The 11,138-nt window shown below is 37.3% G+C and overlaps 1 protein-coding gene across 3 annotated transcripts in view; it reads left to right on the forward strand.

Annotated features, from left to right (window-relative positions):
• The window catches only part of LOC110447090, a 29,142-nt gene extending 19,342 nt beyond the window's left edge, over window positions 1-9,800 (forward strand). For 2 of the 3 annotated variants that reach the window (XM_021492539.1, XM_021492540.1), the window contains exon 4: window positions 8,492-9,800. In XM_021492539.1, coding sequence (XP_021348214.1) covers window positions 8,492-9,469 — 978 coding nt within the window. In that variant the 3' untranslated portion in view covers window positions 9,470-9,800. Of the gene's footprint in view, window positions 1-174; window positions 1,129-8,491 lie in introns of those variants that run through there. The other variant, XM_021492541.1, reaches the window with a different exon arrangement.
• Window positions 9,801-11,138: the final 1,338 nt, after the last annotated feature.

The raw sequence follows: 11,138 nt of genomic DNA on the forward strand, positions 1-11,138 counted from the left end.
CAATCAAAAAAGGTCTCAACTGGTACAAAAAATGAAAAGTAAGTTCAATTCATCAGTGGCAGTAAGTTCAAGTGGTGGCCTCTGTTTATATATAATGAAAACAATTCTGCAGACTATCTATTAACTTCATCTCTTGTGTTTCAACCCTTTCATATTTTGTTTTTTTGCTATCAGAATGGAACAAGGAGACAACAGGAGCACACTTGGATATGGGAATTGTTCCTGTCCACCAACTTGCTGAAAGTCTGGGAAAATTCTACTGTGAAGCTCGGCTTCTCCCCAAAAATGAAAATGACGTAGAGAATCTGTACCACAGGAACAGCCTCATCAGCATAAGAACAGCAATCAACCGTCATTTATCAGACATTCACAGGAATGTTGATATTGTTCGCGACACAGAGTTTAAAACGCCCAATGGTATACTTGATGGGTTACTGAAACTGAGTTTGTTTAACCAATTTGACAAAAGTGCAGTAATGAAACCGATCGAATCGGCAATATGGTACACAAATAAATCTTTGTCAAAACGCACATTCGCGAAATTCATGTCCAACATATGTGTGGCAGCCAAGATCGACAAAAAGTACACCCCTCATTGTCTCCGAGCAAAAGCTATACAGCTCCTGAACGACCAAGGTTATGAGGCACGACATATCATGTACATGAGTGATCACAGATGCGAGTACAACAGAAATGTAGCAAATCACCAGAAGAAAGCACTCAGTTCATCATTGTCCGCCATCGTCCAACCGAAAGCGAAACATGGCGTGCTCGAGGTTCAGTCATACGCTACATCACCTCCGAGCGACTTAACAGTGTCACTACCGAACTTACAGGTATCTTCTGGTTTGATCCCGAACACCAGCTCACTGTCTCAAGTGTCTGTGAGGTCCACACACAATTTTACGCCTGGATTTTTCAGCAATTCAACCTTCTCCGGTTGAACAATCACCATCAACAACCTGCCGGACTGCAAATAACTCTGACCTGATTACTGCGGGCTTCCGTTGAGTGCGTGCGCCGGATATAGGTCGGAACATGTTTTACAACACTTGGATAGTTAGTTACAAAATGTTATTTGTTACTATTTTGTGAATTGAGAATATGATATATATAAAGTAAAAACATATGAATTATTAACGAAAGTTGCGTTTTAAGTCTTTTCAATTTTGTATGGAAAAATAGCGCGTGACGTCAGCTGTTATCTTTGCTCCATTCTAGATATTGACCTGACCTGACGGTAATAAGCGGGAAATTTGAAACTTGAAAATACATCAATTATTTTTTGCGAATTCTCATAACGAAAACATAAATATAAGCAATAAACTGCATAGATTTGGCAGACCAACTGGTATAACTGCCAGTTGGTCTCCCACATCTATGCAGTTTATTGCTTAAATACTGTCCTCTGATTGGCTGAAATGTGTGACTCTTGCATTTACGTCCCGGCCTACATTTGTGTGGTCAGAGCTATGAAGCGGTTAACTAACTGAGCAAAATCAAAAGTGCTAATCTGTAATAATATATAAGATTCACGCCTTATATGAGTATAATGTTATCAAAATATTGCATATTCGTTGAAATAACAAATCCTTACTAAAAACTCTTAAAATAGAAACGACCGCCATGTTAGATCACGCGTGATGTTATTTCAATTATCCGTTTCCTTATATGGCCTACACGGCCAAATATAGTATTACTACTGATGCCGTCATGTTTACTACAATTTCCATATTTGGTCATGGCAACCATATTAAGATGTCTGTCCTATATGCTATCGGAAGACGGACGAAGTTTCCAACATGGCAGTCAAATCAGATTTCGATTGCACTTGCTACGTAAACTTGATAATTTTACGACATATAAGCAGGGTATAACTTAAAATTATGTAGGAGATCAACAGAAAAAGTTCATATTACAAACCTAAAAGTGGATGCGGATCCTGTCAATTAATTCTAAAATCGCCTTGTGTGATTCACACCAGGCTTGCTCAACTAAAAAGACATGGGTGGGATCGCCCGGCCGGGTATTAATATTAGTACTAGCCAGTTCCATATTGGTATTCTAACATGAAACTTTTTTTACCTTCTCAGTATATTCATTTTGTTCCATTTTCATCCTAAGATATTCTCTTGCGTTTTTATATCAATGATTAAATGATTAAAATTAAAAGATGAGGTGTCACAAACGCCTGCTCGCTAACAGCTCGGCCAGAAACGAAAAATATGCGCCGATAAGCCTACTGTACATTTTTATGTCTGTTGGTGTAATTTGTGTATTTCATTTATTCGTCAAGTATTACCATATAACAGGACGATCTTTTTCATTATACACAATAACAACAACAAATCAATACTTGATGAAGATAAATCTATTTCGCCTTCGGAATGATTTCAGACGTGTACTACGGGAAGAAGACGAGTGATCTCCCTTACATTAAGCCTTAGACATGCGCACATTTTACTTTCATTTTGTGTAGGCCTAGATATCGTTCGCAACGCGAAGCGGAAAAGACGAAAATGCAGGCGAGTGTTGTCTCAATGTAAGGCAGGTTGTTTAAGCAGCATTGACATTGAACAATATGCATACATTTCGGCAACGTTTACCTACAACTGATTCATAAATAAAGATCTGGATCCCGATTTCGGTGATTTGTGGCCAAGCATGCGGCCACACAGGCCCACAGCCGCAGAGAATGACGCATGTTGTCAGCGGCGATGACAGAAAGGAAGGTGCTTCAACGGTATGTATAGCAGTGATTATGCAAAAACAAACAAAATGAATGGACTTTTTACACTAGTGAATAACAGCGTCACAAGGTGCTCCAGACATGTTACAAAATTTTCGAACTAGGCTCAGTTGCGAACTGATTTCGCATTGTTTGTGAGGATATTTGGCCTTACATTTCTTCTGATTCAGTTGAAAAAAAAACATGTGTGATGTTGGCTGTCATTTAAGTTTCAATTGTTATACTACTTGATGTTTTGGTAACTTAAAAAAGTATAGTAGTTCTAAATATTATGAAATGACAGAAACATTAGGCCAAACAAATTACTTGTGTTTCTACTAGCAGAAAAAATAGGGTAGGTATGTATTAGCTAGGCATTTTATTGTTAATTTGAAAAATATCTTTACTGTGCTTATATAGAGCAGGAGTTCTGACTTTCACAGTGCATATACAAAATAAGGGTATTGTAGGCACACAAATCTAGGATAGGTCGGGTTAGCCACAGGTGCCGGACACACCAATAAGTAATGTGTGATAGTTTATACACATATTACTATTGGTGTGTCCAGTATCTGTGGGGTAAGCAGAAACACAATATTTGTTTTAATTGGCCTTATTTAATGATCATTACTAGGTCACACAGGGCTCGGTTTCCAATTCGGAAACCTGTTAAAACAGGAATCATTTATAATTCTTCGCAGAAAAAATGGAAATATATATATTTTTTTAACCTTTTCTGAGTTGTACAATTTTAAAGTATCTTCTGTCTGAAATCTGAACATTACTTGGTTTATGACAAAAGGTGTAAAAAAAATCTCATACTGGGGAAAAGTTTTTCTATATTATAGTCCCAAAAACTACAGTTAAAATCCTATAAGCACTTACAAGATACAACAATATTTATTTTATGTCAATTTTGCAAAACATACAACATAAGCTACAAAGAGCTTGTATTTGGTCAAAACATGAGTATAATAACAGAGACCAAAACATTATAACATGAAAAAAAATGAAAAAAACATACATGTACTATACTGTTAACAAAGAAAAAGAGTTTATGGAAAGCATTTTGCACATAATAGGCACATTGCACACGGTAAGCACATCAGCACTTGGTAATTTAAGCACATTAAGCACATTTGGGTACAGCACATAAAAAACAAAACCATCATATGGAAAGCTTATTAGCTCATAGTAGGCTTATTTGCACACAAAGGAGTGCAATAGACATCTCCATGTTTCCTGGTTATTTTTTTCTTTCTGGAAACAACCAGAAAAAAATATTTCCTTCTTTTTCCACAAGAGTACTGTTTCAACTTTATCAGGCTTTTCAATTCGAAGGTTAATATATAAAAAGAGAGATAATTATGTTTTGTTTTTACTGGTACCTTTTTTATGTACACATGTTTTACCATTTAAGAAACCTGTTAAGGTGTCTTAAGCCCCCATGAGATGTGATGTTATAAGTTGACTTTCATGTACATTTTGTTTATATTTAGTTCTGCTACCAAAGAGATTGACTTACTGAAATGTTTGTTAACCATTTTAATGAATTCCTAAGCTTTAATGCCTTATTTCTCACTGTACAAGCTCATCATACTGCATGACTCCTATTTCTTTTGAATATTGTCTCTAAACATTATTATTGCTGGTGCAGAAATTATATGGTGACTATGTTCTATTTTAGGGGAAAAGCAATCAATATTACAACAGACAGGGATGGTTATTGATGGGAGAAAGGAGGATGAGAAATAGCAACTGAATCCCCTCTCTCATACCTTTGAGGACTTCATGAACTTTTTCAAAAGGCTGCAAGAACTATACCAACAGTGACATGACATTTTTAAGTCTATCAGTTACCGTATATAGGAGGAACCTCTTACTAAATCATTTTCTCTTAGGCTGATGACAGCCGAGTCCACAGATCCTTCCAACAGCAAATAGTTCAAATACTTTCCTTGCAAAATGGAGAAGTCGGTGATCTTTACTTGGGAGTGGAACAGATTGAATCTGTGATTATTGATGCTGAAAGCCTGATGAATGTGATTGAACAGCCCCTACTGACTAAAGGCACTAATGTTGGAATCTACGTTTGTTTTGATCAATATAACACTATGGGTGCTGGGAGCAAATTTGAAAAACATTAAAAATATCTTTTTAAAAGATAGAAATACTGGTCATGAGTTCCTACTAGTTTTTGTCCAGTGAATTAAAAGTCAACGCAAATGTTAAGCAGTAAAAGAAATGTAACATCCCTGGTACACATTGTACTTTTATTAATGCTTATGCTCAATATCACTAAAATAAAATAAAAGTTATCATGTGTAACTTGATATTTGTTAATTTCACTCGATTTTACCGTGTCCAACTTTTGGTATCAAATCTTGTGTGATATGAGAGGAATCACACACATGATTGTATCTTGGCTATGTCAATGAAAGCAATTTTTTCTTAAGTTTTCAACCATATTTCTTGAAACTTCATTTCTAAATTTCATCCATCAATTGTTCAAGACAGTTTTAAGGTCAAGTTCATACACTCAAGGTGAAGGCTACAGCTACACAACCTGTACTTGTGACAGGGTAATTGTCAGTGCTTTCCTAACTAAGTATTCAAACAAAATTTTATAAAACTTACTCCATCATTCTGAACATCAAAACATGCACTGCAAACAAATACACATGCAACCTTAACTTTCAATAAGTCTTGTTGTCAACATTTGTTGCACAATGGTATCGAAACCAACAATAATGACAACGGTAATAACAAAGTATGTGCTCTAGATGGTACATTTGCAGTACTCTTTTAAAATACATTTGAAATTGATATGTGCATCTTATTTCAAATGCTAGCCTATGACAACGATAAAGCTGAACATATGCTATACATTTCTTTTTGTGAAGAATTTATGCAATGGAAATAGAGGGAAAATAGTGTAACTCTCTTAATCTTGTGTGTGTGTGGGTATGTATGTTTATATTTTGGTTATCTTATTCAATATTGAAACATACAACAATGTATTATATTGTATTGGCTTTTTAACTTATTTGTTCCTAGCAACACTGATGCAAAATAATTCCATTTTGCATATTAAAGTAGAGACCTTTTCACTGCAGTGAATATGTGAAACCATTTTTTTAAAAGCTTTTCAAAATTTTTGACAGACTTGTAAAGGTACATTGTATGGGAAGCAATCATCCACTAGTCTGTCCACAATTTGGTTTCAGCAAGTTAATATCCTAAAATATTGTTCAGTTTTAATGAAACTTGAGTTTGTGTATAAACAATATAGACAGACTGATACAAAATTGAAACTTGAACATAATTCACACGTATTAAAACGCATGCATACCCTGGTCAATGTCCACACTTTACAAGATAATTTGCTTGAATATATACATGTATACATTTTTTTTTATTGATCAATATACAAACTTCGATGATAAGTTCAAAGTTGAGTGAAAGCCATGCATAATTAATTAGCATACTGTGCTCAGATTGATCAATGGTTTTTGCCAAGTAACTTTGTCAGATAAGGCCAGATTCTGATGAAACTTGGTTGATATCTTATTCAACAACAAAGGCAAAGTTCAAAGATGAACACAATCTGTGCATAATCTATTTAATGGTTTAAAAATGCCAATTTCAGTTTTTAACGTTTGAAATATGGACAGAGGGAAGCAACTCCTATGCAAATGAATTATCTAAAAGGTCTAAAATAATATATTCTAGAGGACACTTGGTACCCCTCTTCTGACAAACATATAAAGATATACTGTACACATAAGAAGAATAACTTCACAGTGGTAAACTTTTACATAAAACTATGATTTATAACAAAATTAACAGTAAATCCTTCTGTAGAATATGATGGGAACTTCGTCTTTATTTTGTTCCCCTTTCCAAAAATAATATATATATCTTGGTATAACTTTTGCCTTAGCTTTCAGTACTTTCAGTACTTTAATTAATAAATAGAATTGACCCCCTGAGGGCTGAAGGACGGGACCAAATGGGATAGTTTGGCCATATTGCTTAAAGCGACTTTTGCTCTGGAACAAACTGATGGATTCGTCGGTCGATGAAGATTCAATATTGTACCAGTTAAAGGGCTTACCCCTGGTCTGATGGGAAAGGCCAAAAAAGAAGAATATTTACATTGAACATTATTGAGACCCCCACCCTATAACAATGTATACACTTGCAGAACATTAGGAGACAAACACAGTCATGATCAAATAATTAACCCTGTAGTCTGGTTCCACCCCTAGGGACTTTATTTCTAAGCCATAACATTGTAGCAGTTGAGATCCCAACCCCATAACCATATATAAAATTAATGGGCGTCAAGAGAAAAACATATTCATGATCTAACAAGAGGCCCAAAGGGCCTGTATCGCTCACCTGGATAATAAGGCAATCATGGGAAAATATTTTTATTACCTCCTAAGGTTCAATGTTTTTTTCCCCTTCACCCAAGGATGCTCCAGGACAAATGTGGATGTAATCCCTCAAATGGTACAGAGGAAAACTGATTTTGAAGACTTAAACCTCAAATTCCCCTAATGGGCCCCATAACTCTGCAACCAGAGGGACTTTACTCTCCATTTTTACAAACTTATTCCCCTTTACCAAAGGATACTCCAGGTCAAATGTGGATAAAATCCCTCTATAAAATCCCTCCATAAGTACAGAAGGAGAAGGATTTTAATGATTTTAACCTCAAATTCCCATTTTGTGCCCTGCCGCTCTGCATCCAGAGGCCACAGTGCAGAGGGGCCACACTTAATTTTTATACAAAATAAAAACGCCTTTGTCCAAGGATGCTCGAGGCCAAATTTGGATAAAATCCCTCCTATGGCACAGAAGGAGATTTTAAATAGATTTTAAAGATTTAAACCTCAAATTCCCCTTTTGAGTCCCGCCCCTCTGCACCAAAAGGGGCCACACCCACCTATTATACAAAACTGAGTCATCTTGGCCAAAGGCTGCTCAAGACCAAATTGGGATGAAATCCCTTTACCCCTATAGTAGGAGAAGACTGTCAAAGATTTTACCTTTGTTTCCCCATTGGACCCCGCCCCTCTGCCCCCAGATGGTCCAAACTCACCGTTTTTAAAAATTGAATGTCCTTGGCCCTAGGATGTTCCAGACCAAATTTGGATGAAATCCCTTAATCCCTATGGTAAAAGAAGGATTTTAAAAGGTTTTACCTCTATTTCCCCTATTTTGACCCAACCCTCAGCCCCCAGGGGGCCACACCCACAATTTATACAAAATTGAGTCCCCTTAGCCTAGCGATGCTCCAGACCAAATTTAGTCAAAATTTACTGGGACATTCAGGACACGTAGCGTTTTAAAGGAAAAGATGACGGACAGACGACGGACGCTGCGGTACAGCATAAGCTCACCATGGTCCTTCGTACCATTGTAAAATTGACCCAGTATACCTTACCCCTAGGGACTTGAGTTATGAGCCATATCTTTGAAACAGTTGTGATACAGTTGTAATACTCATCACATAACCATATACCATTGATGGGCATCAAGAGACGAACATAACCATGATACAAGAAATGACCCTGGGTTCTGGCCTTACCTGAGGCCACCCCATTACCATATATACCATTACTAGGAATATAGATCCAGTTGAGTGATACAGGCCCCCTGGGTCTGCTGTTCTAAGGGTTTTCAATTGAGTTTTTAAAAGAGGGTTTTTAAGAAGAAAATATACGAGATAAAGAACTGATTTTTTTCTTTCAGATAATCAATATCAAAAATGCTGAAAATAACATACTAAGGAGGACACGAAATGCCTTACGAAAGGAGAAAAAGGATTTACTGAAACGACTGGAAGACATCAGTAGCAGTAACAAAATGACATCAAAATGCCCAAACAGGCAGGTGATATCGTCTCCATCAGCAGAAAGCCCAAACAAATGGATGGCATGGACTCAGTCAGCAGAAAGCCCCAATAGGCAGGTGATATCGTCTCCACAAGCAGAAAGCCAAAACAAATGGATGGTTTCGCCTCAGTCAGAAGAAAGCCCAAATAAATGGATGACATCGCCTCAGTCAGCAGAAAGCCCAAACAAACGGATGGCATCGCCTCAGTCAGCAGAAAGCCCAAACAAATTGATGACATCGCTTCAGTCAGCAGAAAGCCAAAACAAATGGATGGTTTTGCCTCAGTCAGAAGAAAGTCAAATCAGACTGTTGGTGTCGCCTTCCTTAGCAGAAAGACCACACAAATGGATGGTATCGCCCCAGTCAGCAAAAAGCACAAACAAACGGATGGTATCACCCCTATCAGCAGAAAGACCACAAAAATGGATGGTATCGCCCCAGTCAGCAAAAATCACAAACAAACGGACAGTTTCGATTATATCGGCAGTATGCCAAAACAAACGGAAGGTATCGCCACAGTCAGCAAACAAACGGATGGTTTCGATTATATCAGCAGAAACTCCAAATACACGGATGATTTCGCTTTTACCAGAAAATCCAAACAAACGGTGGATATCGCCATCACCAGAATCCCCAAGCAAAGGGTTAATATCGCAATCCCCAAAAGGTTCAAACAAAAATATTATATCGCTAACACCAAGAGGCCCAAACATACAGATGGTTGCGCTTCCACCAGCAGTAAGCCCAACTGAGCGGAAGGTATCGCTGACATTATCAGAAAACACGAAGAGGGAGATAGTGCATGTTCATCCTAAAGAAACTCCGACAAAATAATCTGTATCATCAGTGGGCCTGAACAAATGGTTGACGGACAGACGACGTCCGCCGCACAGCTCTCCTTGGTCCTTCACGTGAACGTTTCATATGGTGTGACAATAACCTCTCAAAATCCGCATTATGGGGTTCCGTTGTAGCTGCTATTTTTAGTGTATAAATACATAACATGAACACCACTGCTACGGTTGAAAGATTACACGTTCTGAAAACAGGACTATATAAAATAATTGTTCAAAACGTCCCCCGGCATTTTAGTCGACGCTAATTTTAAACGATTATTCTATGCATTTCAAATTGTATTTATTTTCTTAAAATTAAAAACAAATGAATCAGATATGAAAGCTTTGTTTTATAATTGGATTTCGTGCGGGAGAAGGGCATGACGTCAGCTGTTATCTGTTGCTGTTCTAGTGACGTCAGCTGTTCCTCTGTTGCTGTTCTAGTGACGTCAGCTGTTACTCTGTTGGTGTTCTAGTGACGTCAGCTGTTCCTCTGTCGCTGTTCTAGTGACGTCAGCTGTTCCTCTGTTGTTGTTCTAGTGACGTCAGCTATTCCTCTGTCGCTGATCTAGTGACGTCAGCTGTTCCTCTGTTGCTATTCTAGTGACGTCAGCTGTTTCTCTGTTGCTGTTCTAGTGACGTCAGCTGTTCCCCTGTTGCTGTTCTAGTGAAGTCAGCTGTTCCTGTTCTAGTGACGTCAGCTGTTCCTCTGTTCCTGTTCTAGTGACGTCATCTATTTCTCTGTTGCTGTTCTAGTTATTGACGGTAATTTTTGTATAGTAAGAGAGAGAATCAACCCTAATTACATTTCTTAATATATATTTGTAATTACGGGGGTTTGTAGGGTTCCTTGCCGACGTGGAGATTCTCATATACAACCAAGCCAGGATTTTAGGTTCAACGTTTTTATTCATCCAGGAGTTTCATCCCTGTAAGTCATTAAAATATACATATAAGACACATACATTTCGTATCGAACGCACCTGACTAAAATAACGCAATACACAATACACACGTACATTGATTATAACATTCCACACCACACGTTTTCCAAACGACCAGACTATAACTGGACAATACATAACTGACGAGATAATTTACACAATGGCGTACGCAATAATATATAAATGTGGTTTACACTATAATGGTACGTTCTCCATTTATAAATATATAAACTAGCATTCTAGCGAGAATAAATACATACGCTCTACTAAATGACAAAAATATTGACCACGCCCGTCGGCGAAAATATAAAGGTAAATTAGAAATAGTCAGAAAATAATAATTTCAAGAATAAATAATACTTTACTTCTAATTCTATACTAGTTCCGAATATATTAAAAGTATTATTCTAGCCTATAAAATAAACAGAACAGTGACCTACCTAGTATGTGGTACCTGGGATAGACTCCGTTCATGATGCTCATAGGGCAGATTGAGATGATCGATGTGTTCAATATGGAAGGTATCGATGAAATGGGCAGATAGAAAGTTCAGAGGTAGCGAAGAAAACTTTAGGGCGGGAAAAATGCACGCAATGCGACAGATGTCATGGGTCATTGGTCAAGTTGTCAAACTAGTTTACAAAAGACATACACAACATACACAATACGTCACATAGACCACACACGTATACACATCTAAAAACGAAAGTAGCGATGACGTGA

This window comes from Mizuhopecten yessoensis, unplaced genomic scaffold (genome assembly GCF_002113885.1).
Source record: "Mizuhopecten yessoensis strain PY_sf001 unplaced genomic scaffold, ASM211388v2 scaffold3217, whole genome shotgun sequence".
Lineage (NCBI taxonomy): Eukaryota > Metazoa > Mollusca > Bivalvia > Pectinida > Pectinidae > Mizuhopecten > Mizuhopecten yessoensis.